The 23,604-nt window shown below is 52.6% G+C and overlaps 1 protein-coding gene across 3 annotated transcripts; it reads right to left on the reverse strand.

Annotated features, from left to right (window-relative positions):
- Positions 1–1,527: 1,527 nt before the first annotated feature.
- On the reverse strand, positions 1,528–22,841 carry LOC112906902 (histo-blood group ABO system transferase 2). Of its 3 annotated transcripts, none has more exons than XM_072748165.1 (8): positions 22,583–22,841; positions 13,507–13,579; positions 11,108–11,158; positions 10,181–10,234; positions 9,726–9,773; positions 8,766–8,801; positions 8,104–8,232; positions 1,528–3,278 (listed from the first exon to the last, which is right to left on the reverse strand). In XM_072748165.1, exons 1-8 carry the CDS (start codon positions 22,662–22,664, stop codon positions 2,591–2,593), a joined length of 1,161 nt encoding a protein of 386 aa, XP_072604266.1. In that variant the 5' UTR covers positions 22,665–22,841; the 3' UTR covers positions 1,528–2,590. The 3 variants fall into 3 exon arrangements, with proteins under 3 accessions (XP_072604266.1, XP_025837789.2, XP_072604267.1); XM_025982004.2 differs by lacking the exon at positions 22,583–22,841 and adding an exon at positions 22,264–22,438; XM_072748166.1 differs by lacking the exons at positions 10,181–10,234; positions 22,583–22,841 and adding an exon at positions 22,264–22,399.
- Between the last annotated feature and the right edge of the window lie 763 nt (positions 22,842–23,604).

Genomic DNA, 23,604 nt, shown 5'->3' on the forward strand with positions numbered 1-23,604 from the left:
GGGGCAGTGTAGACATAAGCCCCCAGGTGTCAGCAAAAAAAGACCATTGACATGTTGACATTAACCTAACAGGTAGACAGATGCGTGACCAAAGCTCTGATTGCTTAGTTAAGATAGTTCTGCAAAAGAGCTCATAAAAACCTCTAAACTTAGAAACTCTGGGGGCAACCCTCTCCGGACTGTGGGACCCAGGAAATTGAACAAAATCCCCTACCCCTGGACAAGCAGAGCAGGACTGACTCTATTTTGGGCTGCACCCGCCTTGTGCTGACCTGCTTATTACTTAGGGCACTGCCCTGCCCTAATCAAAGACCAGGACACACCCTAATCGGAAATCCGGCTCAGCGGACCAGCATGACTAAGCAACTTTCTGTGTATCCCGTTGGCCACTGGCCCCTATAAAGTTGCTAAGCCTCTTAGTCTAGGGGTCCAAGTTCCTGCTCCGCTCCGATGGGTATACTTGGACCCAGGCTCGAGCTTGTAAATAAACCCTCGTGTGATTGCATCGGTGTCGGCTCCTTGGCGGTTTCTCGGATTTGCGATCTTGGGCACAACGTTGACCCCTCCCTCTCTGGGAGCCTTATACTCTTGTTCAATAAACTTTCTTTGCTGCCCACCACTCTTCACCTGGTCTATCTCTTCATTCTTCGAAGCAACGTGACCAAGAATTACAGCACTAAAGGCAGAGAATCCCTGCAACATTAGGATCTCGTGTGTTGTGTTCTGTGAACTCTTACCTGTTTGGGAAGGGCCAGACACGCACACAGGGAGGATGGTGTACAGAGATGCGGGCAGACTTAGAGGTGGCACCCCGACACCCGAAGAGCACCCATGGCTGCCAGCTGACCCCGGGGCTGGGGGAGAGGAAGTGGTGGTCTCCCTCCCAGCCTCAAGAGGACCCAGCCCTGGCTTGTGAGCCTTCTGGCAGAGGGGAGGGGCGCCTCCAGCAGCCACTGATCAGCTCGGCTTGACTGGTCACAATTCTGATGAAAACTTCAGCCAGGGGCACCTGGGAGGGGCAGCCGATAAGAGTCTGACTCCTGATTTTGGCTCAAGTCATGATCTCAGGGTTGTGAGATCGAGCTCTTAGTGGGTCTCTGGACTGGGCATGGGGCCTGCTTAAGAGTTTCTCCCTCTGCCTCTGTCCCTTGCCCACCACTCATCTGCATCCTATCTCTCTCTCCAAAAAAAATAAATAAAATAAATAAAATAAAATAAAATAAAATAAAATAAAAAACTGCAGCAGGCTCCTTTGTGCAATTTGACGGAAGATATAAAAGTCAGATGGAAATGCAACAGGTCAAGAGCAATAAAACTACTTTTAAAGAATCAGTGGAGAGGACTTGCCAGGCCAGATACCAAGATTTGACTATGGGGCTAGAGTAACTAAGATGGTGTGTTATTGCCACAGGGACAGACCCATAGACCAACAGAACAGAACAGAGAGCCCCAAACAGATTAGGCACATGGGGACAATTGACAGTATGAGGCCCATAATATTGCAAGTCAGGAAAAGAACTTTCTGGGTAAGACTGCAACAGCATTTTAATAGGTGGTGCTAAGATAATGGTTATCTAGAGAAAGGAAAACTAAATCAGATCCTTATATTAAAAGCAAACACAAGTCAGTATGAGTGGATTAAAGACTTAAGTGTGAGGCAAAAACAAAGCTTCTGGAAGATAACATAAAACACCATCTTCATGATTTCAAGGCAAGGGATGAGTTGTTAAATTTACCTGCATTATGGGACAGCCTGGGTAGCTCAGTGGTTTAGCGCCGCCTTCAGCCTGGGGTGTGATCCTGGAGACCCAGGATTGAGTCCCATGTCGGGCTCCCTGCATGGAACCCTCTGCCTGTGTCTCTGTCTCTCTCTCTCCTCTCTGTGTATTCTCATGAATAAATAAAATCTTTAAAAATTAAATAAATAAATTTACCTGAATTAAAGGAGTTGAAGTAACAACATAAAAATGAAAAGAGATTTTTAACATGTGTCTGAGGAAAGTACTAATAGCCAAAACACATAACAAATTCCCACAAATCTGTGAGGAAAAGACAAACAACCCAAAGCAACAAGCTACCAATATGCACAAACGAAACCAGGAAAAGTCTTGTAGGCTGGGCAACCCTCCCCTTGTCTGTGTGCACGGTTCACTAGGTTTTTATGGATCACTTAGGCTCAAATGGGAACAGGTTTTGAGAGTCTCTGGGCATAAGGCACCATGGTAGGTACTGCCTCTGCCCTCGGGAGCTCATACTTAATGGGCACGGCCAACAGGGAATGGAGCAGAATGGCAGCACAGCTCACCCAAGGATTACACCAAGTGCTACATAGATGCAGAGTGAAGCGTGGTGTGTTTCCACAGCAAGAGAAAGGGACAATCAAAGCCCTTCCTGGAGAAGGTGACCTTATGGGCAGCATGAAGGATGAGCCCAGCTTTAATACAAGGATGAGTGATGGGCACCTCTCCAGGAGAGGAAACTGAGGCCCAGGGACTCAGCCACACCATCCAATCTTTGGCAGATCCCTTGCCCGGGGAAGACCCACTAAGGAGGCAGCCTGAACAGAGACCTCCCCAGGGCTCCACGCTTGTCACTGCCGGATTTCTGCATGATTCTTGGGCACTGCCACGTAGCGCAGTTTCCTAAGGAAAGGTGGCCTCTGCTGCATCTGTTCGTCCCACAGGTACTCTGGGGACAGCACCTTGGTGGGCTTGTGGTAGAGCAGGTACTTGTTCAGGTGGCTCTCATCGTGCCACACGGCCTCGAGCCCGTTGGCCTGGTCCACCACCATCGCCTGGTGACAAGCCGTGGTCAGCTGGAGAACCTCGACCACCGACCCCCCGAAAAAGCCCCCTGCATAGTAAAAGTCACCCTCATCTCTCGGAATGTAGGCCTGGGACTGCGGCCGGCGCTCGTAGGTGAAGGCCTCGCGGGCCGCCCCATAGAAACCAGGGTGCAGGGTGCCAAAGAGGGGGGACAGGATCTCCACGCCCACGTGATCGCAGAACTTCATGTCCACATCCATGCACACCAGGTAGTCCACCTCGTGGAGGAAGCGCTGCTGTGAGAAGTTGCTGATCATCTCCATGCGGTGCATGGACACCTCCTGCCAGCGGGCATAGTTTCGCACCTCGAGTACCACGACCTGCCTCCCTTCCGCAAGGGGCACACGGGGCACATCAGCCGGCCGGTCAGTAAAGACGTAGTAGATGACCCTGTGTCCCACCATGAAGTGCTTCTCTGCCGTCTGCAGGAACAGCTCCAGGAAGACCACATATCTAAGACCAACGACAGGCACCCCAGAACAGAGACGGTGGGTGTTAAACGAATCAAACAGCAGCACACAAACAGACTAGGGCATAGACAGCTTATGACCCCGTAGTCACACCTGGAGGATGTTGTACTGAGTGAAATAAGCCGATTGCAAAAGTCAAGCACTGTCTGATTCCACTTAAAGGGAGTATCTAGAATGTGCGAATTCCTAGAAAGAGACAGCAGAAGGGTGGGTGCCAGAGGCCGGGGAGTGGGGAGCTTGTGTTCAGTGGGCACAGAGCTTCAGTTTTGTGAGGAAAACGCTTGTGAAGATGCGTGGCCCTCTGGTGGCACCGAAACACAAATCTAACACTACCGAACTATGGTGTTTAAACATAGCTAAGATGATAAATGCTATGTGCATTTTAACACAAAAATCAAAAACCGAAAATAAAAACCATAGCCAATCTACTAGCTAAAGACAGTGAATCAACTGTAGAGTAGCAGAGGCCTTCAGATTGGTATTGAGAACATGTAGTCTCAACCATCACGTATTTTTCTTAATCCATGATGTTGATAAAAATCAAATGATGGATAATGTCTAAATGATAGCTCTCTCCCAACTCATGACCCTCTGATGGCTTCTCATCTTTAAAAAAAAGAAAAAGGTAAATCCAGATCCTACAGTGGTCTACCAGAGCCTACAAGATCTGCCTCTGACCTCGTCTCCTCCCCTCTCTCCTTCTTTCTGTGTGGGCAGGCCGTCTCCTTGATGTTCCTGACACATGCCTGCCATGCTCCTATGGGCCTTTGTGCTTCCTCCTCCCTCAGGCTGGGATCCATTCCCTGAAAGGCTCACCCCTGCAGTACCTTCCATTCTTAGATTAATGGTCGGAACTGAACCTGTCCTATAGCTCTTCCTGCTGGTACCAGCATGGATGAATGCAGATGCAAAAATGCAGCAGGCTGTGCACTTGAAGCACGTATTTTACTATGTGGAAATTATAACTCAAAAGGAGAAAATAAATACACAAATAAATATGAAAACAAATCACTCTCCCCCTGACCCAGCCTTAGTTATTTTTTTAGAGCCCATATCACTATCTGACATATTTTGAGCTTTTGTTTTATTTGTTCTTCTGTGTTTTCACACTAGAATAGAGCTCCACGAAAGCAGGGCCTTTGCCTGTCTTGGTAACTGTCTTATCCCTATAGTCCACACATAGTAAGTGTTTAGCAAAGACCTTTGTAACAAATGAGTAAGTGAATACTGGGTGTGAGGTTGAGGGTAAGGGAAGGCAGGCACTCTTACATGCCACTAATGAAAATACCAATTTTTATAATCCTTCCAGAGGGCATATGAGAAAATCCATCAAAACTTTAAAGATTATAGTTTTTTATTTATTTATTTGAGAGATGGGGGTGGGGAGAGGGAAAGAGACAAGCAGACGCCATGCTGACTGCAGAGCCTGATGCAGGGCTCAATTCCTGCAGGCAAAGATCATGACCCAAGCTGAACTCAAGAGTTGGACACCCTACTGACTGAGCCACCAATATATCAAAACTTTAAATTTCACTTCCAGGACTCTACCACACAGGTCGACTCATAGGTGTGTATAAAGACCCAAGTATAAAAGTTTACAGACAACTCACATCATAAAATGCTGTGGAGCATGTGGAACAACCAGAACTTCCATATATTGTGGGTGCAGGTGTAAAATGCTACAACTTGCTTGCGAAAATGTCAGGAATTTTTTTCAAAATTAACATGTATCTAACCTAGGACTGAGCAATCCCACTGCTAGATATTTAATCAAGAAAAATATATCCTATGTCCAGAAAAGATTTTTCTGACAAAATTCGTATTTACTCTTAATATTCAACACCTAGAAACAGGTGTCTATCAAAAGGAATATGGATTAACCAATGCTAGGATGCCCATATGATGGAATGCTAAGCAACAAAAAAGAGCTCTGACCCATGCCAAATCACGGATATATCTCCAATCACGGATATATTCTTAGTGAGAAAAGACAACAAAAAACAGTCTGTACTTTACAATTCCAGTAGGCATAAATAATCTTGGAGTGGATAAAAGTCAGAATGCTGATGTGGGAGAGGAAGTAGGGGGAGGTGTTGGCTGGGAAGGGGTGCTGAGGAACTTTATGGGGCTGGTGGGATGTTCTATGAATAGAAAGTGATTTTTTTTTTAAGATTTTTTTATTTATTCATGAGAGACACAGAAAGAGAGTCAGAGACACAGGCAGAGGGAAGAGAAGTCTCCCTTCAAGGAGCCCAATGCGGAACTCAATCCCAGGACCCCGGGATCACGACCTGAGCTGAAGGCAGGTGCTCAACCACTGATCCACCCACGTGCCCCAGGAAAGGATTTTGGTTATACAACTATATGCATTTGCCAAAACTCAGCAAACTTTTGTATGTACATTTTACCTGGGAAGAAGAAAAACCATAAACACATCTTGAACTCTAGTTGACGATACACACAGAGAAGTATGTATGGGGAGTGTGCTGGTGTCCCAGATTTACCTTTGTGTATATCAAAAACAATATGGACAGATAGATGGGTAGATTAGTGATCATGCCAGTACAATAAAATTTTAATTGTGAAGTTTAGGGACTTAGGGAAACCATAAAAAGAAAGAGTGTCTGCATTATGGGAATCCCAAAGGGAGAATGGAAAGAGAAAGGGACAGAAAACATATTTAAAGCAATAAGGGCTGAAAACTTCCCAAAAGAGAGACTTGGCATCCAGATTTATGAGGTTCAAAGGAACCCAGATAGTTTGAACCTAAAAAGCACTAGAGAGAGAGATATTATAATTAAATTGTCACAAGTCAAAGGCAAGGAGGGCACAGCACCTAGCTGGCTCAGTCAGAAGAGCAGGGGACTCTTGATCTTGGGGTCATGAGTTTGAGCTCCACGTTGGGTGTAGAGATTACTAAAAAAATAAATAAATAAACTTTTTAAAAAGTCAAAGACAAGGAGAAAATGTCCAAAGCAGTAAGAAAAAAGCAAGTCATCACATATAAGGTAGCCCCTCTCATAAGACTATAAGTAGATTTATGAACAAAACATTGCAGGCCAGGAGAGAGTGGGATGATACATTCAAAATACTGGGGCACCTGGATGGCTCAGTCGGCTGGGTGTCTGACTCTTGATTTCAGCTCAGGTCACAATCTCGGGGTTGTGGGATCAAGCCCCTCATTCGACTCCATGCTGGGCATGGAGACAGCTTATGATTCTCTCTCTCCCTCTCCCTCTGCCCCTCCCTTCCCACTCTCATATTCTCTCTCAAAAAAAAAAAAATAAAAATATTGAAAGAATACCACCCTTGCAAAGCTGATTTTCAGAAATGGAGAGATAAAGCCTTTCCCAAACAAAAGCTGAGGGGGTTAGTCATCTCTAGACATGCCTTACAGGAAATGCTGCAGGGCATCCTGCTCTTCCAGCAGAAAGAAAAGGATGCCAATTAACTTTATAAGAGCATATTCATACATTTATACAATACATTGCCATCACAACATTAGAGAATCTGACTGCTACCTGTGTACTGTATAAATGTATGAATATGCTCTTATAAAGTTAATTGGCATCCTTTTCTTTCTGCTGGAAGAGCAGGATGCCCTGCAGCATTTCCTATATTTCCTTTCCAAGCTACATATTCCTCAGCCATAAAAAAGCAAGGAGCCCTGCCGTTTGCAACAACAGGGCTGAAACTTGAGGCCATGATGCCATGTGACACAGGTCAGGCTGAGACAGTGGGATACAGGATGATCTCACAGGTGGAGTCTAAGAAAACTGAATCCATAGCACCAGAGAACAAGTAAGAGGTTCACCAGAGGAGAGAGGTGCAGGGCTGGGGAAATGGATGAAGGGGGTCAAAAGGAACAAACTTCCAGGTAGAAGATGTAGAAGTTCTGGGAATGAAGCTAGCAGCATGGGGACTGCAGTGAACACACTGTGCATCCGTACGTCCCATCATTATATCCTGCACCGTACACTTACATGGTGTTACGTGTCCATTATATCCCATTAAGACTAGGGAGGCTGAGCGGGGAATGAAGAAAGCACACCCTTCAGGGTGGAATGTGGGGTGGGGGCACACACACGTTCACTGTCCAATTTTTGCAACACTGCTGCCCAGTTGAACAATTTCATGATAAGACATCATCGATCGTGGTGTGACCTGAGGCAACTCTACAAAACAGCTCCAGCAGGAAGGAAGCACCTCTGGGATCAAAGTGTGGGCAGCCACTCAAGAGTGAGGAAGGGCCACAGGTGCCAGTGTGCAAGGGCGACCAAGATGCCCTAAGTGATGATGTGGTCTGTAAAATACCAGCCAGTGTGGGAAGCAAACAAGCAAGCCCCAGAGCTGTAGATGCAACCTGGAGGTCGCGGGTCCAGCTCTGCCACACGGTAAACCTGCTGGGTAACCAGGCCCCTAAGCCTCGGTCAGCCGCTCTGGGAACAGATCCGGGCGGCAGAGCCTCTGCTCCTGGGCTGTGCTGCGGTTCAGCTCCCAGCGCAGGGACTGCCCCTGCACGTGGTCAGTGGTGACGGTGCAGCTCGAAGACGTTCACGCAGCGAACTCCGGAGCCTGTGACCCTTAGGGGTGGGGCTGCTATCATGAGCAGGGGGTGTCCAGCGGCCCCTGAGAATCCCAGCAAGGTCCCCTGCACCCGACGCCACCCACATCTCCCCAGATCCCATGAGCACCTCATCCTGGACAGGAGGGACACCTTGTGCCTGGTGCCACCTGCACTCGGGTGGGCTCCCTAGTTCCCCCAGGCAGGCACCCCTCTCCAGCAGCATGGCCCGGACCCCACTTACTTTTTGATGGCAAACACGGTGAGACCGATGGTGGTGTTTCTGAACTGCGCGTCCAGAATGGCAGAGTCAAAGACCCCCTCCCAGACAATGGGGGCAAACCAGGGGGTCAGGACCAGCACATCCGCCCTCCTGGGGGAAAGAGGTGCTCTGGGTTAGGGCAGGGCCTCAGGCAAGCCCCTGCACTGCTCTGAGCCTCAGTTTCCCTGCTTGTAAAACAAGGGCTGCCTCAGAGTGGCCCCTGGGTGGCCTTCCCATTGGCAACCAGCACTGAATGCCAAGAACAAGCAGGAGGTGTGGGTTCAGGAGGCCAGGCTGTGCGGTCCAGCACGGACTGTGGTCTCTCAGCCATCTGCACCCCAGGAAAGACTCAGGGCCACCCCCGCCCCCAGCTCTGTCCTCCATCCCCAGGACACACAGGAGTGGGCTCTGTGCCTCCTGCGGATGCCCACAGCTCCCCAGGGCCCAAGGGCTGGAGGCGCCTTCCACGGCACCCACACTTGTCACCCTCCCATGAAAAACACACCCAGCCCCAGGGAGACCTGAGAGAAGGAAAGAAAAGGCAAGGAAAGGTCGCAGCCCCAGAGAGGAGAGAGAGAGAGACAGGAGACCCCCAGGCCGTCAGGGCCGGGGAGCCCCCGCCGCCCCAGGGACCCACTACTTACATGGGATTGAGGAGCTGCACATTGGGGTAAAGCATCCTGCGGACAAGACATGCATCAGGGCAGATGCAGGTCACACCCGGAGGCTCCTCAGACCCCAGGAGTTGGTGCCCAGAGCTGAGGGGGCTGTCCTCCTCCTCCAGAGGGCCAGCACTGCCAGGGTCAGCACCCAGCCCCAGGGCACACACCCTCCTTCCTACCTGCTCCTCTCCTGCCTCCTTCCTGTCCTCCCTCCCTCCCCCACCTATTGCCTCCCCTCCCTCCTTCCTGCCCTCCTCTCCCTCCACTCCCTCCCCCTCCCCTCCTTCAGTCACTTAGTCCCTCACAGACCCCAGGGAGCATACCCACACACCCTGAGGAGGTCACACGCTGCCCAGTGATAAACTGAGGCTAAAGCCCAAGCAAAGGCCGCAGGTCACCCCTCATGGTCTGTGAGGATTATTGAGGTTCTAGACGTCCCCCATGTTACCTTCTCTCCCAGCGCCCCATAAGTCCCCACAGGGGTCTCCCTCACTGTAACTAAGGTGCCCTGTCCTGCTCTTATTTTGGGGGTGAGAAGATGAGGGCTGGCCCTGCCCCTGCACCGAGCCCAGGTCCACCTCACCGCCCCTCCCCGCCACACCCACCTGCTGCCTCCCTGGTCCCCCAGCACCCCCACCCCCCACCCCCACCACATCATCCAGTTTTCCTCGAGGCTGAGTACTGAGAAGCCGGGACTGGGTCCCCACAGCTGTGCCGCCTAAACCAGGGCCAACAGGAAGCCTGAGGTCCGAGGAACCCCACCCTCGAACATCTCCCCTGTTCCTCTCTGACCTTCGTACCCTCCTCTCCTGGGTCCCTGGTACCTCCCTCCCTGTGAACCAGCCTCAGGAGCCACAGGAGGATGAGGAAGGGGAGGGGGCAAGACACGTGTTCACTTGTTGGAAAGAGGCCCAGAAACAGCCTGAACAGGTGTCCCCATACCTGGGTACCTTGGGGACTCTGCAGGGGTCCAGGTGGCTGTCACGGTCACTGAGGGAGGGAGATAGGGTGCTCAGAGCCCAGGGCCGGGTCCTGGGAGGAACACAGGTGGCTCTCCTCCAGGGCCCCCCCAACAGAGCCCCTGAGGAGGACAGCTCCCCAGGGAATCCAGAGCTTGGGCAGTGTGGTCCAGCGAGTAGAACAGGGGTCCAGAGCACAGCAGACAAACCTTGGACACGCGGGTCACATCTGGGAGCTCGGGGCACAGATCCACCCATGGGACATTCCACACCCACAGTGCCAGCAGCCTGGCCAGAGGCCCTCTGTGCGGGGAGCAGGTACACAGCCCTGAAGGCAGGAGCTGTGGCCACCCAGGTGGGCCCTAGAATCCCACAGGAAGCTCTGGTGAAGCCCCCCTGGCCCTCTGGGCCCTGGGAGCCTGGGTCCCCACCCCCTACCTGCACTGTCTTGTCTCCAGCATCCTCTGCGGGACCACGGGCCCAGCCTCCTGGCTGCAATGGGAAGGGTTCCACCTGAGTCACTTCAGGAAAAGTCGCCATTGCTAACAAAGTGCCGCGTCCTGGGGACGGGTGCCCCAGGCAAAGGGGAGGTGTGCATCCCCGCCCCCTATCCCTGCTGACCCCACAAGGCCCCAGGAGGGGAAGAGGGGACACAGGCTCCTGGAGGGTTCCTCCTCCATCCCAAAGGCCAAGGAAGGTCCATCTTGGTGAGTGAAGACAAAGGAGTGAAAGCCGTCACCCCAATGGCAGGCTCTCCCTCTGGCCCTGTGGGTGGGGACCTCAGTGCTGCTGGAGAGAAGAGTGGTGCCACGTGGCCCTCATCTACCTGTCCATCCAAGCAGCATGTGCGGACCCCCACGTGGGTGGGAAGGAGGAGACCTGGGTTCAGGACATGGCTTTAGGCTGCATCCTGCTGGCTCACAAGCTGTACTGGTTGGGGGCTCTCACCTACCTGGTCCCAGGTCAGCCAGAGAGGGCCGGCCTGGAAGGGAGTAGCTCTGAGAGGACAACTGGGCCCCCCTGCCTGGGTCCCATGGGGTCAGAGGACACCCCGTTCCCTGATGGGCCCATGGAAACCAGGGAACCTGGAGCCAGCGCCACAGGCCGTCCCTCCTCAAACCCCGACCTTGCCTAGCACCTGCTGGGCAGTGTGTTAACCCTGTGCACGTGTCCTCTCCAACAGCAGTCAGAGCTCCACCTTGTCCCTTGTCAAGGACTCAGAACCAGGGTAGAAGGAGGAGCCAGGAGTCCCCCTGGGAAATGAGTATCTCCTTGGTGATAATTACCTCCAGTTCGATACATACATATTTCTGTTCTACATCTTTCTAGAAGGAACCATCCTGACTCCAAAGACTCTGCCATTACCTTTCAGACTCTCTTCTCTGCCCCCATCCAGGAATCAGGTTGAAAATGTTGCTAGGAGACAAACAAGAGTGTGATTGAGTCTTTGCTGGGCCAGAGGAGGGACAGGCTGTGGATTCGAGGCTGAGACTCTAACACATACATTTTCACCCTATTCGCCTCTGGCTCCTGCGAAAACAGGTGGGGCCCAAGCTGTGCTGGCCCCCTCCCCACCCCTGCCAGACACCCTGACCATTGCAACACAGTCTCATCGCCGTAGTAATGAATAGCATGGAGTGGACCAGGGGACCCTGGCATTGGATTCACCCAGATGTGATCCAGATGTGCACACCGCTGAGCTGAGCGGTTGGAGGGCTGTGCGTAGAGACCTCGCTTTCTGACAGGCTCCCCAAGTGATCTGCGGACACGATGAAGTCCTGCCTCCCTCCCCTTTTCTAACAGTGCTGTCACACAGACAACAGAAGCCCAAGGGAGCGGGTCCTGAACTTGGTGGCTTGCTAGCTAAGGGTCAGAGCAGGAAGGGACCTATGGCTCCACCCCTGGGTGACTATAGGGCCTGGGACGCCCTGCCCCCTGCACTGAGGACACAGCAGGGGTGTGCGATGTCACACTGGGACGCCACTCCTGGCGTGACTATCTCTCCCACCCTCCCCTGCCCTGCCCTGAGTTCCCCTGTCCAAGCACTGCTGGTCCCAGAACAAGCATGCCCTCCTCCAGGAAGCTTCTGTGTCTCCCTGCCCCGTGAGTAGGGTTTGGGTTGGGGTGAGAGCTTCTAACCTCGGCCACTACATACCTGGTATGTCACCGCCACCACCACCCCCTTTTCCCATCATATTCCATATGTGACTTGCTCAACTTGCTGTTCAGACTTGCTTTATAAAGCCCTGACATGTCTCCACCGCTGGCAGGTCAAGAGGTATCTTCCTCCCAGGAGATCCAGGAGACCCCGTATCCACTCTCCTGACTGGACCACCTGTCTACTCCCCTGACCAGACCTGACGCTGCTCAGGACAGGGAGCTGTCCCATGGACGGTGACACGTCAGCACCCCTGGGAGCACCAGGCTCAGGAAACACCTGCCTGGGTGAAAGTGTAGATGTGCCCAACAGCACAAGGGCATCATGTTGCCAAACATGCACTGGCTGCCCCACCAGCCCCGAGACTAGATGCCAGCCTAGATTGACTCTCCCTTGGGGCCCTGGGGAGGGTGTTGGGAGCGTTCTGCATCTTGGCCTTGCCACTTCATACCCTGTAACCTGGGTGTCACCTCCACCTCTGGGGCCTGTTTCTTAGGTGTCAAGTGGGGATAATAGTGCACATCTTACAGATTGACAAGAGGAAGTACAAGAATGTCCATCAAGCACTTAGCTCAGTGCCCAGCACAGAATAAAAATCCAACAAATGGAAGCTCCTTCTAACAAATTTCTTTTTCTTTCTTTCTTTCTTTCTTTCTTTCTTTCTTTCTTTCTTTCTTTTCTTTCCTTCTTTCTTTCTTTCTTTCTTTCTTTCTTTTTCTTTCTTTTTTTTCTTTCTTTCTTCCTTCCTTCTTTCCTTCCTTCCTTCCTTCCTTCCTTCCTTCCTTCCTTCCTTTCTTTTTTAGAGACAGAGAGTGTGTGAGCAGTGAGAGGAGAGGCAGAGGGAGAGGGAGAGAGAATCTCAAGCAGACTCTCCGCTGACCATGGAACCCACCAAGGGGCTCAATCTCAGGACCCTGAGGTGAAACCAAGAGTCAGACGCTTAACCAACTGAGCCACCCAGGTGCCCCACTGACAAATTTCTTTACAAAAGTTGCCAATGAAAACGTGTATAGCTCTGAAGGTTTACTGCTAATTAAAAATGCCTTTTTGTCATCTGACCTATATGTTCAAGCACTCAACATCCACCTCAAAGTTGAGGCTAAGAGCAATTTCACTTTGTGGGATAAGAACCAGTGTCCTGAAAAGATATCCACTAGAATCTATTGCTCTTAAGGGGAGCAACTTTATCAAATTTGTTTTAAAACATCAACTTTATTGTTTGTTTTAAACTAATAACAAAAAAAAATGTTATCTGTTTTCCACAAATGTATTTGCAGCATGATGGGAGTTCCGTATGTTGAGGTAACTGGTGTTTCTAACAGGCTGAGGCCCTCCACACCCCTGGCACCTATAAATGTCCACTGGGGAGCAGAGCAGTGGGCTGGCTGGGAGTCTGTGCCCCCGTGAAGTGGGGTGAGTGAGGCTGGGATACCACCACATTCCCTTGGTTTCATCATGTGCAAAATGATCATGACAGTGCTGGTCACACTTTCTCTGGGATCATTGTTGTGGGCCAACCCTCACTGGTTTTGTTAACTACAGTCAAATAAGCCATAATTAATCCCAACCTGCCATAGGGTCCCCAGGATCATCCCCCACCCCTTACCTGTAGAAGCCCAGGCAGGCAGCAAAGAGCAGGAAGCCGCACAGCCAGGGGCTGGCACTCTTTCCCCAGAAGCCTGTGGAGAGGAAGTCTCAGTTATTCAGGGTTGGGTTACCTAAGTCACCCTGTTGAGGTCAAAATTGGGCACTGGCCAGTGATGGGCTCACGTCAGCTCCAGCTGAACGCCCCCTCCCTCTTCTGTACTCACAGACAAGGTGGGTCAACCTCTCCTGGAGACATAATCCCATTGAGCCTAATCCTACAGTCCCTGGGTACCTGCCCCAGTGCCCCTCCTTGTTGACAAGTCTTGAGGGAATGGGTCAACTCTTTTTTTAAAGAAAAAAAAAATTTTATTTATTTGAGAGAGAGAGCATGCACAAACAAGGGGGTGGCCAAGGGAGAGGGATAAGGAGACTCCCCACTGAGCAGGGCTCCATCCCAGGACCCTAGATCATGACCTGACCCAAGGGATGCAGAATAAGGTGGAACGCAGCCACAATCCGACTGGCAAAGTGTGGATGACAAGACACGTGAGGGCTGTGGCAGACAAGGGTGTACCAACCCAGCTCCACTGAGGGGATTCCAGACCCCGTGGACGCCTCGAGCCCTAACACAGGGGGAGCTACACACAATATGCCATGGCCAGAGAGCCCGAGGCAGGGAGCAGCTCTCCAGAAAAGGTGCACATTGGAAGAAAGCAAAACTGCACGTGTTGGTGAAACTTAGCAGAGGTGGTGGTGCAGTGAGACCCACCGTTGATAAAGGGCCTCCTCCACCCACCACGTGACAGCCAAGACACCCAAGTCTGATGTCCTAGCAACCAGAATCTCATTGATCACAAATGTGTTTGGGGCCCCAAGTGCTGGACCGAGAAACAAAACACTGTGCATGCAGACACCTGGGTGCAGCCCAAAAACTGTTACCAAAGATTTCCCTTGGTCTAAGACAGACATGTCTGTTCCCTCTGGGTATGAAAATGTGATGTATCCCAGGGATGTATCCAAATGGGTCATCTCAGAGATGTATGCAAAAATAAGAGTTTTCGTGGCCATGGACTGGGCCAAGGTTTGAAAATGTGACGCACCGAGGAGCATTCAGCAGGTTCGGTTGGTGGAGTGCGTGACTCTTGGTGTCAGAGTTGTGGGTTCGAGCCCCACGTTGAGTGTGGAGATCACTTAAATAAATAAACTTAACAAAATCAAAATACAACACCAAAAGCAATGTCCGTAAAAGAAAAATGCATACATTGGGCTTGATCAAAATTAACAACCTCTGCTTTTTTTTTTTTTTTTAAGATTTTATTTATTAATGAGAGACACACAGAGAGAGGCAGAGACACAGGCAGAGGGAGAAGCAGGCTCCATGCAGGAAGCCCGATGTGGGACTCGATTCCAGGACCCCAGGATCACACCCCGGGCCAAAGGCAGGCGCTAAACCACTGAGCCACCCAGGGACCCCTAAAAACCTCTGCTATTTGAGTGTCACAATTAAGAGAATGAAAAGACAAATCAGGCTAGAAAAAAATTCTTTCCCAACCACATATGGAAGAAAGGAGCTATGTCTCAAAACTCAGTTGTATGAAAACAAACTCTACCCATATATATCTCATAGATACATATAAGATCTGAACACACACTTCACTAAAGAAGATACAAAGATGGCCAGAGTTCCACAGAATGCATCAGTCCTTAGGGAAACGCACATTAAAATCACAGTGAGTGGGACGCCTGGGTGGCTCAGTGGTTAAGTGCCTGCCTTTGGCTCAGGGCATGATCCTGGGGTCCTGGGATCAAGTCCCACATCGGGCTCCCTGCGTGGAGCCTGCTTCTCCCTCTGCCTATGTCTGCCTCTCTCTGTGTCTCTCATGAATAAATAAATAAAATTTTTTAAAAAATCACAGTGAGTCCCAAGTTCACATCTACTGGAATTAGAACGACTGACCACACAAAATGTTGGTGAAGACGTGGTGCACCAAGCTCTCAGATGCTCGGGGTGGGGATGTATCTCATACAACCCCCTTGAGAAACAGCCTGGCACTTCCCACCGCGTGACCCAGTCATTCCAGGAGAAAGAAAAGTGTGTCCACACAAAGACTTAACACATAGGCTCACAGCAGCTTCCCTGGTCATAGCCACCAACTGCAAACCACCCAGATGGCCAGCAGCAAATGAGTAGATCGGCCAGTGGACGTGTGTCCAGACAGTAGTGAGAGGAATGAACTGTGGATACACTCACCAGCGTGGGGGAATCTCAGCGTAATTACACTGAGAGATGAGGGCATGAAAGGAGTGGCTAATGTCTGATTCCTTTTATGTGAAATTCTAGAAGATCAAACTAGTCTGTAGCTATGGAAGGCCAACGGTGTGGCCTCATACGGCAGGGGTGAGGCAGAGGGGGATGGATTGTAGAAGGGAAGAGGGAACATTTGGGGGGGATGGGGGTTCATTATCTGATTTTGGTAATGGTTTCATGTGTGTATGCAAATGTTTAAATTTATCTAACAGCACACTTCAAATATGTGTAGTTTATTGTAAGTCAATTATTCTTGGAGCTGGTTAAAAAAAAAAAAAAAGCCACAGTAGATACTATTTCTCACCACCAAATGCCAACAACATGCCTGCGCCTGCCCTGGGCTCTCCAGGTGCCCCAGGGATCCCTCCTGTCCACACCTTGGGTGGCACTAGCCTTCTCCAGGCAGGGGGAGGAGCAGGGAGCGGGAGGTCAGGATGCCGCCCCTGAGAAGGTGAAAATTGGTTTTTGAGGATGCAAAAAAAAAAACTTGATCATTGATGACTTGTGGCTTTCCAAAGCTTAATTTTACCCAGCAAACTCTTACTCCTTAATATTTTTTCTTTAGGGACAAATTTTTTTGTTTTGTTTTGTTTTGTTTTGTTTTGTTTTAAATAGGCTCTACACCACCTGGGGCTTGAACTCATGACCCCAAGAACAGTCCCATATTCTCCCGACTGAGCCAGTCAGGTGCATCTCTCTTTAGGGGCGATTTATTTATTTATTTATGTTTTATTTTTATTTTTTTAAAGATTTTATTTATTCATTCATAGACACAGAGAGAGAGGGGCAGAGACACAGACAGAGGGAGAAGCAGGCTCCATGCAGGGAGCCTGATGTGGGACTCGATCCCAGGTCTCCAGAATCACACCCCAGGCTGCAGGCGGCGCCAAACCGCTGCGCCACCGGGGCTGCCCTTTAGGGGCGATTTAAATTCAATTTTATTTTCCTCCTTACAGGGTCATCAGCCAGGAGGGGTGAGGCTCAGAAACACCGCGGTAGGGGTAGAAAGAGACCAGACTCCACAGGGAGGGACATCTGGCCGTGTTTACCCTGAGCCAGACTCACTCAGCATCTGACCCAGCAAACCCAGGTGAGGGTCTACACTGCGGAGACACCTGCCCACACAGAAGATGATGGTTGTTCTTAGTGGCTTTGTTTCCAGCAGAAGCCTGGAAATGGCCAGTGCTCTGCACTAGAGGCTGAAAGAGGTCACCTGCCGAGCTGCCAACTCAGCTCCCTGTGTGGCTTTAAGGAAGAGCCCAGCGCTCAAGGCATGGGGGGTGGGGTAGCTCCAAATAAAGTCCAGAACAGCACTTCTGTATATTCTTATGCTTATCTAAACACCTAAAAGGCTGACAAGCAATAACTCAGAACAAGTAACTGCGGGGAGCAGGGAGCCCGCAGAGGCCTTGGCAGACACCATGCAAGGCAACCCTTCTCCATCAGACCCTGAGGCATCAGCTCTGACTTCAGTACCCCGCAAATGTACTGACCGCTACAAATAACAAAATTAGACAAACCTGTAAATACACCAGAACAAAAGAAAGAGCCTATGTTTTCAGTCTGGGAGAGGGGAAGACCCTAAGTGTGGCCCCAGATTTTTTTCAAAAGCCCTAAATGAAGACAAATAAACAAGACCTGATGAAAATAATTTGACGCATGGTTGAAAAGACAACCACAAACAAAATCAAATAAATAACTTAAAGAAATGTTTTGGAACTCATATCACAAAAAAGCCCCAAACCCTTTAGGATAATATCTTCCTATGATTTAATAAATAAGAGCAACTGGTGAGTTGGTTTTTTTTTTTTTAAGATATTATCTTTAAGAAATCTCTACACCCAAGGTGGGGCTTGAACCCACAGTCCTGAGATCTAGAGCCCCATGTTTCACCCCCTGAGCCAGCCAGGTGCCCCACAAACTGGCTTAAAGGGCAAATGATATGCAGCAATAACCACGTTAAAGACATTTGATCTTATCAATAGTGAGAGCAACACATTAAAGACTATCCCCAAGGTCCTGATTTCCCTCATCAGGTGTGCACGGGGAGCTGGCCGGCTGCCCAGGTAAAGTGGGCGCTGAGCCAGGTGAGCTGGGAGCAGCGGCCAGGACCAGAGCAGGGCACCAAAGACCAGCGTGAGGTCTGTGCATCATTCAGGTTTCTCTACCGACATTCCCTCCGCGTTCTCTCCCCACCCCGTTCTCACCCCTCCCTGTAGAGAGCAGCTTGAATGGTCATCCCCATGCCCTCCCCACCTCCTCCCATTCTCTCCTCACCCTCCCTACCCAGCCTGTCACTCCAACCACCCCGGGACTCCCCTCTGGCTGGCTGGCTCTGGGATACCTGCCTCCTAACCTGGCGCTCTCTCCTCTGCCCTTGGCCACTCAGCTCCTCGGCTCCTCGGCGCAGGTGAACTCTGCTCCCTCTGGCCTGTCAGCTGGCTGCACCTGCCCAACCTCCCTAGGAGCACAATCCTCCGAGGCTTCAGGTGTGGTCCCGGCCTCTATTCTGTCCCCACTGTGCCAGGAGCATGAACTACGGCATCTACACTGTCATCCCCCTCCCGCCATTCTCTAGCCTTTACCTGTGTGTCCGTGGACCGAGGACGAGGAGACTTGAGCCCCACGGGCCTCCCCACCGAAGGCCCATCAACCCTTTCACGGCCCAGTAGGACCGTGGGTCCCTGTTGCCCACACCCCAAGTGGGGCATTCTTCCCATCTTATGGCCAGACACCAGGGTGCCTGGGAAACTCAGAGGCACCTTTCCTCCCACCCCAACCCCGACCCAGCAGCACGCCTCCTTGGCCACACCTTCCACATGCGGGTCCACCTGCTGGGGGAGGAAGTAAGGCAATTCCCCCAAAATTAAATGTACAATTACCATATGATTCAGCAATTCCAGGGCTGGGTCTCTGCATGTTCCCAAGCGCTATTCCCTGAAAATAGGAAGCGTCCCAGGGTCCTACCAGGAACCCAGGAGCAGAGAAGACATGCTCCATCAGCCCCATGGAATATTCTTAGAAAGGAAGGTAAGGTAGTCCCAGGCTCCAACATGAACGGGCTCCAAGGACAAGAGATGACTGAAACAGGGAGGTCATGGAGGGACAGAACCTTCAGGAATCCATGCCCCTCAGGGACCTGGAGACAGAAAGTGGACGGTGGGCGCCAGGGGCCGGGGATGGGGGTCAGTGTTCTACAGGGACAGGGCTTCGGTTTGGGGGGGATGGAAGAGCTCTGTGGTTACACTTGCACAGCAGTGTGATGCTTGTGGCCGCTAGACTATGCATTTAAACTTGGTTAAAACAGTAAATTCCTTCTTGTGCGCATTATATCACAATAACATATTATGAGAAGGGCAGGCAGGCGAGTGGGATTGGCCTGGAGGCTCCCCTGCCCCGGAGCTAGCGCTGGCCAAATGGCTGCAGGTAGCCCCTGTCCAGCAAGGCGGCTTCCTGATGTGGGGAGCCTCCCCCCCCCCCCCCCCCCCCCCCCCCCCCCCCCCCCCCCGTCTCACCTGGACCCAGCTGGGGGCAAGGGGGACACCTAGTGTCCACAGTACACCTGCCCTTGACCTGCCCTGCGAGAAGCCGGCATCAGGCTACTGGGTGCCGACTGGACCACTCCACTCTTTCTGCTGGCAAGTTCCCCCAATAACCCGCATGGTCTCCACCCGACCCAGGGGTGCTGGTGCCGTGTGTTCTGACTCTTCTCTTGGCCCCCCATCTAGACAGTGGCCCCACGCATTAGGAGCTCACCAGACAGCTGAGGATGGGACACTGCCGGCTCACACCGTGTACAGCACAGTGGCCCGTAGTCCAGGCTGGGGCCCGGTCCGGGTCCTGGCACTTTCCAGTTGACCCTCTACATCCCCCATACTGACACGGGGCAGGCTGGCCTGGGTGACCCTAAAGGGCCACTAGCTCCCTGATTGGGTTGGCCGGTTCCCAATGTGGAGCATGTAGGGCATGCACACCCCACACAGGGAAGTGGGGCAGGAAAGGTCGGAGCACCAGGGTGGTGGTCCACTGGGGCTGGCAGGCCCCCCAGAGGGCACACAAGAAGCAGAGGCCCAAGGGGCACAGCAGATGAGCAAGATCCAGGGAAGGGACTAGCAAAACCATAGCAGCAGGAAGGACCTGGTCACCAAGGGCCTCGGGAAGAAGAGAAGCCATCCCAGAGGGCCAGAAGCTGGACCGCCAGGCCCCGGAGGGTAGTCTGGAGTGCTAAAACCAGGGAAGATCTGGGCACACTGGGAAGCCCTGGGCACCCAGCCAGGGTGTGACTTTCAGACCAGACGTGTCACTGCCTGCAGGCCTCTAACAGAGCGGCATCCCTAGGAGGTGGGACAGCCACATCTGGGGCTGCCAGCCTGGTTCTCCTTGAGCAGCTTGGCATCAGAGCCAATGTCTGCCCCAGGAGACCCACCCGGTCCTGACCTACCACCTTCCAGGGAACCAGGAAACCCTGAGCTCAGGCCCACGTCGGGGGTGCTGCCATCACAGGAGCACCCTGCACTCTGCCCTGGTGTTGGTGCCTCCTGGGCCTGGGATTGGGCTCTAGGAGGGCCCTTCTCACCACCCCCAACCACACGGGGTCTCTGCTTAGGTCAGAAGACTTTACAACGAGGGCAGAAGTAAACTGTGATAGCCCGGTGCATCCTCTCAGCCCATCCCAGGAGGGTTCCCTCAGGGAGGCCTGCTCCAGGCCCAAGCCCAAGCCAGGCCAGGCTGGAGGCCTCCTATCAATGAAAGAATTTCAACGACTAAACATGAGGAAAAGCAGTGGCTGTTGTCTCTGGTTTCTCTTCTGAGAAGATGTGTGCCTGACTCCCCAAGTGACCGAGGAAGCCCCTGACCTCTCTGCGCCTCCTCCCAGGCTCTGGCAGGGACCCCACCCAGCCAGGCCCTGTCCCAGGAGGCAGGACAAAAGGGAGGGAGGCCTCCAGGGCTCTGTCCTCATCTCCCTGGACCCTCCAACGGTCTCTTCAGGGCCACTTCCTCCTGCAGTCAGGGCAGGGGGCTGAACAGAGCCCAGAGCATTCCCTGGGCCCCCAGGACTCCTTTTTCTCCTCTGGTCAAGGAAGGGGTGACTCCAGGACCTAGGGTTTGAGACCAGCTGTGAGGGCACCCCAGGAGACCTGGACCCACATAGCCCATCCCATGTCCATTAGGCTGGGCACATGCTCTGATGGATGAATGGCGGCAGAGGAAGCTGCATACAAATCAGCCCTCACACCTACCTCTGCATGAGATCGCACAGTGTCCCAGCCCCCAGCAGAGTGCCACGGATGAGAGGGTAAATAAACAGTGCCAGGTCCTGGGCCTCAGTAGATGCACATGAAAGCCAGACCCTTGCCCTCCTGGTCCCTGAGGAGGCGCAGCTGGGCACAGGGCAGTCCCAGGCAGGAGCTCAGAGCAGGTGTACTTGCTGCTGTGCTGTGGCGCCGCGGCACCCAGAGAGGGCACATGCTCCCATGTCGGGGAATGGGGGGCTCCCAGCGCTCACCACTCTGCTGGGGTTGCCCCCTCTACGGACGCAGGGGCTGGGCCTAGGGCCCGCAGGTCCTGCTGACAAGAACTGAGTTGTTGAGCTGGTCTGTTGCCAGGTAGCAGCAGAGGTGGCATGAGATGGCCAGGCAGGGGGAGAGGGACCCCAGAAGCCTCCATCTCTCAGCCAGAGGGGCAAAGACCACCCCATGGGGAAGTGAAGCACCCCCACCATCCCGGCCCGGTTGGGAGGGCAGGGTGGAGGCAGGAAGGGGCCCTCCTCCTGGCTCCAGCTCCCCTCTCCTCCCTCGCCCTCCCTCTGTCCCCTCTGCCCTCAGATGTCAGCCTCACAGGCAGGGTTACTGATATCAGGGAGCCACCTTGCACCCACAGGAAACTCCTCTCCCCGAAGCCTACTTCCTCTTTCCCTCCCTCTCTCTCCCGGCCTCCTCCCCACACCCCCATCCCCAGCAGGTGCCCAGGGCCCCACTCCTAGCATTGGCTGTGCTTGAGCTCTGAGCTCCTGGGACGGCTCTTGGCCCTCCTCCCACAGGCAGACGTCCCAGCAGGAGGAAATCCCCTCCTGGGCCCTCCACTCTGACCTCTGGGGACCAGATAAGTACAGAGAAGAGAGCCCAGGAGAGGAGACCGGGCAGGAGGCCTGGGCAGGAGGGCTGGCAGAGGGCTAGCCAGGGAGCTCTGTATGTCAAGTCAAGATGCTTCCTCCAAAGGTCTGCCCCCCATACAAAACTGCTCCAGCCACATCCTATCTGTCCTTCTTCCCTGAGTGCCACCATCACCCTGCCTAAGACCACCTCCCCTCCCACAGCACAGGGGCACATTGAGCCCCCAGGCCCTCCCCACTGCCCTCGCCCCAGCTGTCCCCACCCTGCGGGGTCTGGACCCTGGCTCCCTGTGGCTGGGGAGCCCCGACCAGATGGTCAGAGGCCCATCCTGGAGCCCTGGATCCTCCCCACTCACCTCTGGGGTCCATGGCTCCCCTGGGGCCCCAGAAGCCAGGTGCTCTGGGCACACGGCGGGGGCAGGAGGTGGAGGGCACAGTTCAGAAGCTAAGTGCTGCTCAGACCTTAGGCTCAGAGCCAGACAAGCCCAAGGAACAAAGTCCTGGTGCCTGCCTGGATCCAGCCCTCTGGGTGGGAGGAACCTCAGCAGGCTTCCGGTTCGCCCAGGTCTGGCAGGGGTGGGCAGCTGGGGCAGTCCCATGACAAAAAACAGACTTTTCAGCTTGATGCCCGTGGCTGGCTGCCCAGCTGGCACAGGGGCAGTGTTTCCCACCTACCTCGGCTCCCGGGAGGGCTCCGTTGGTCTTCCTCACTCTGTCTCCAGCCTGGGGAAGCTGCTTTTCTCACCCGGCACATCATCTACCCAACCTCAAAATGCCCCATGGTCTTGGACGCCTTCTGTGTCCCACAATTCTCTTTAGAGGGGAGGTTCCAGAGATTTCTGACACCCTGGGAGAAAGATGAGCGACATGCAGGCCTGGGAGAGGGTGTCGCCCGGAGTAGGGCACACTGGGGTGTGGGGGGCCCACTCAGGGATTGAACACAGCACGCTGCAGAGAGCAGGAGAGGCAGAGGACAGCCGCGTGTCTGGCCCTGTCCTCCTGCGCAGACTTTCTGTGCAGGCTCTCACATGGCCTGGGGGAGGGGAGAAGAACCAGGCCCGACAGGGTGGGGATGCCACACCGCCACGCCCAACCAGCCTGGCCCCACAGCCCGGTACCAGCCCTGGGGGATGGAGAGACGGCCCTTCCACATGCCTTCCCAAAGGCATGTGTAGGCCCCCATCCCGCCGAGGGCAGGGGGGCAGAGCTGCTCCCAGAGAGGTCCTTGGTCAGGGTGACATGGCGGCAGGAGAAGCTGCATACAAATCAGCCCTCACACCTACCTCACTCTGTGCACAAAACTTGATTCAAAATGGATCTGTGCCCTAAATATGAGCTTAAGCAATTAATAACATTGTTTTAATATTTATAAAACATAAAAGACATGAGATCCCTGGGTGGCTTAGCGGTTTGGCGCCTGCCTTTGGCCCAGGGCGCGATCCTGGAGACCCGGGATCGAGTCCCGCGTCGGGCTCCCTGCATGGAGCCTGCTTCTCCCTCTGCCTGTGTCTCTGCCTCTCTCTCTCTATGTCTATCATAAATAAATAAATAAATAAATAAATAAATAAATATTTAAATAAATATTTAAATATATATAATAAATAATAAATATTTAATAAATAAATAAAATAAATAATAAATATTTAAATATATATATATAATGACATTTTTAAACACTTGCAAATCACATCTGACAA

This window comes from Vulpes vulpes, chromosome 2 (assembly GCF_048418805.1).
Source record: "Vulpes vulpes isolate BD-2025 chromosome 2, VulVul3, whole genome shotgun sequence".
NCBI lineage: Eukaryota > Metazoa > Chordata > Mammalia > Carnivora > Canidae > Vulpes > Vulpes vulpes.

Coding starts and splice junctions, on each gene's coding strand:
- LOC112906902 (XM_072748165.1), bottom strand. CDS start 22,664: ATGATGTGCCGGGTGAGAAAAGCAGCTTCCCCAGGCTGGAGACAGAGT. Junction 13,580..22,582: donor GAGCCCTCCCGGGAGCCGAG/GTAGGTGGGAAA, acceptor TCCTCTCCACAG/GCTTCTGGGGAAAGAGTGCC. Junction 8,802..9,725: donor AGAGTCCCCAAGGTACCCAG/GTATGGGGACAC, acceptor TCTTGTCCGCAG/GATGCTTTACCCCAATGTGC.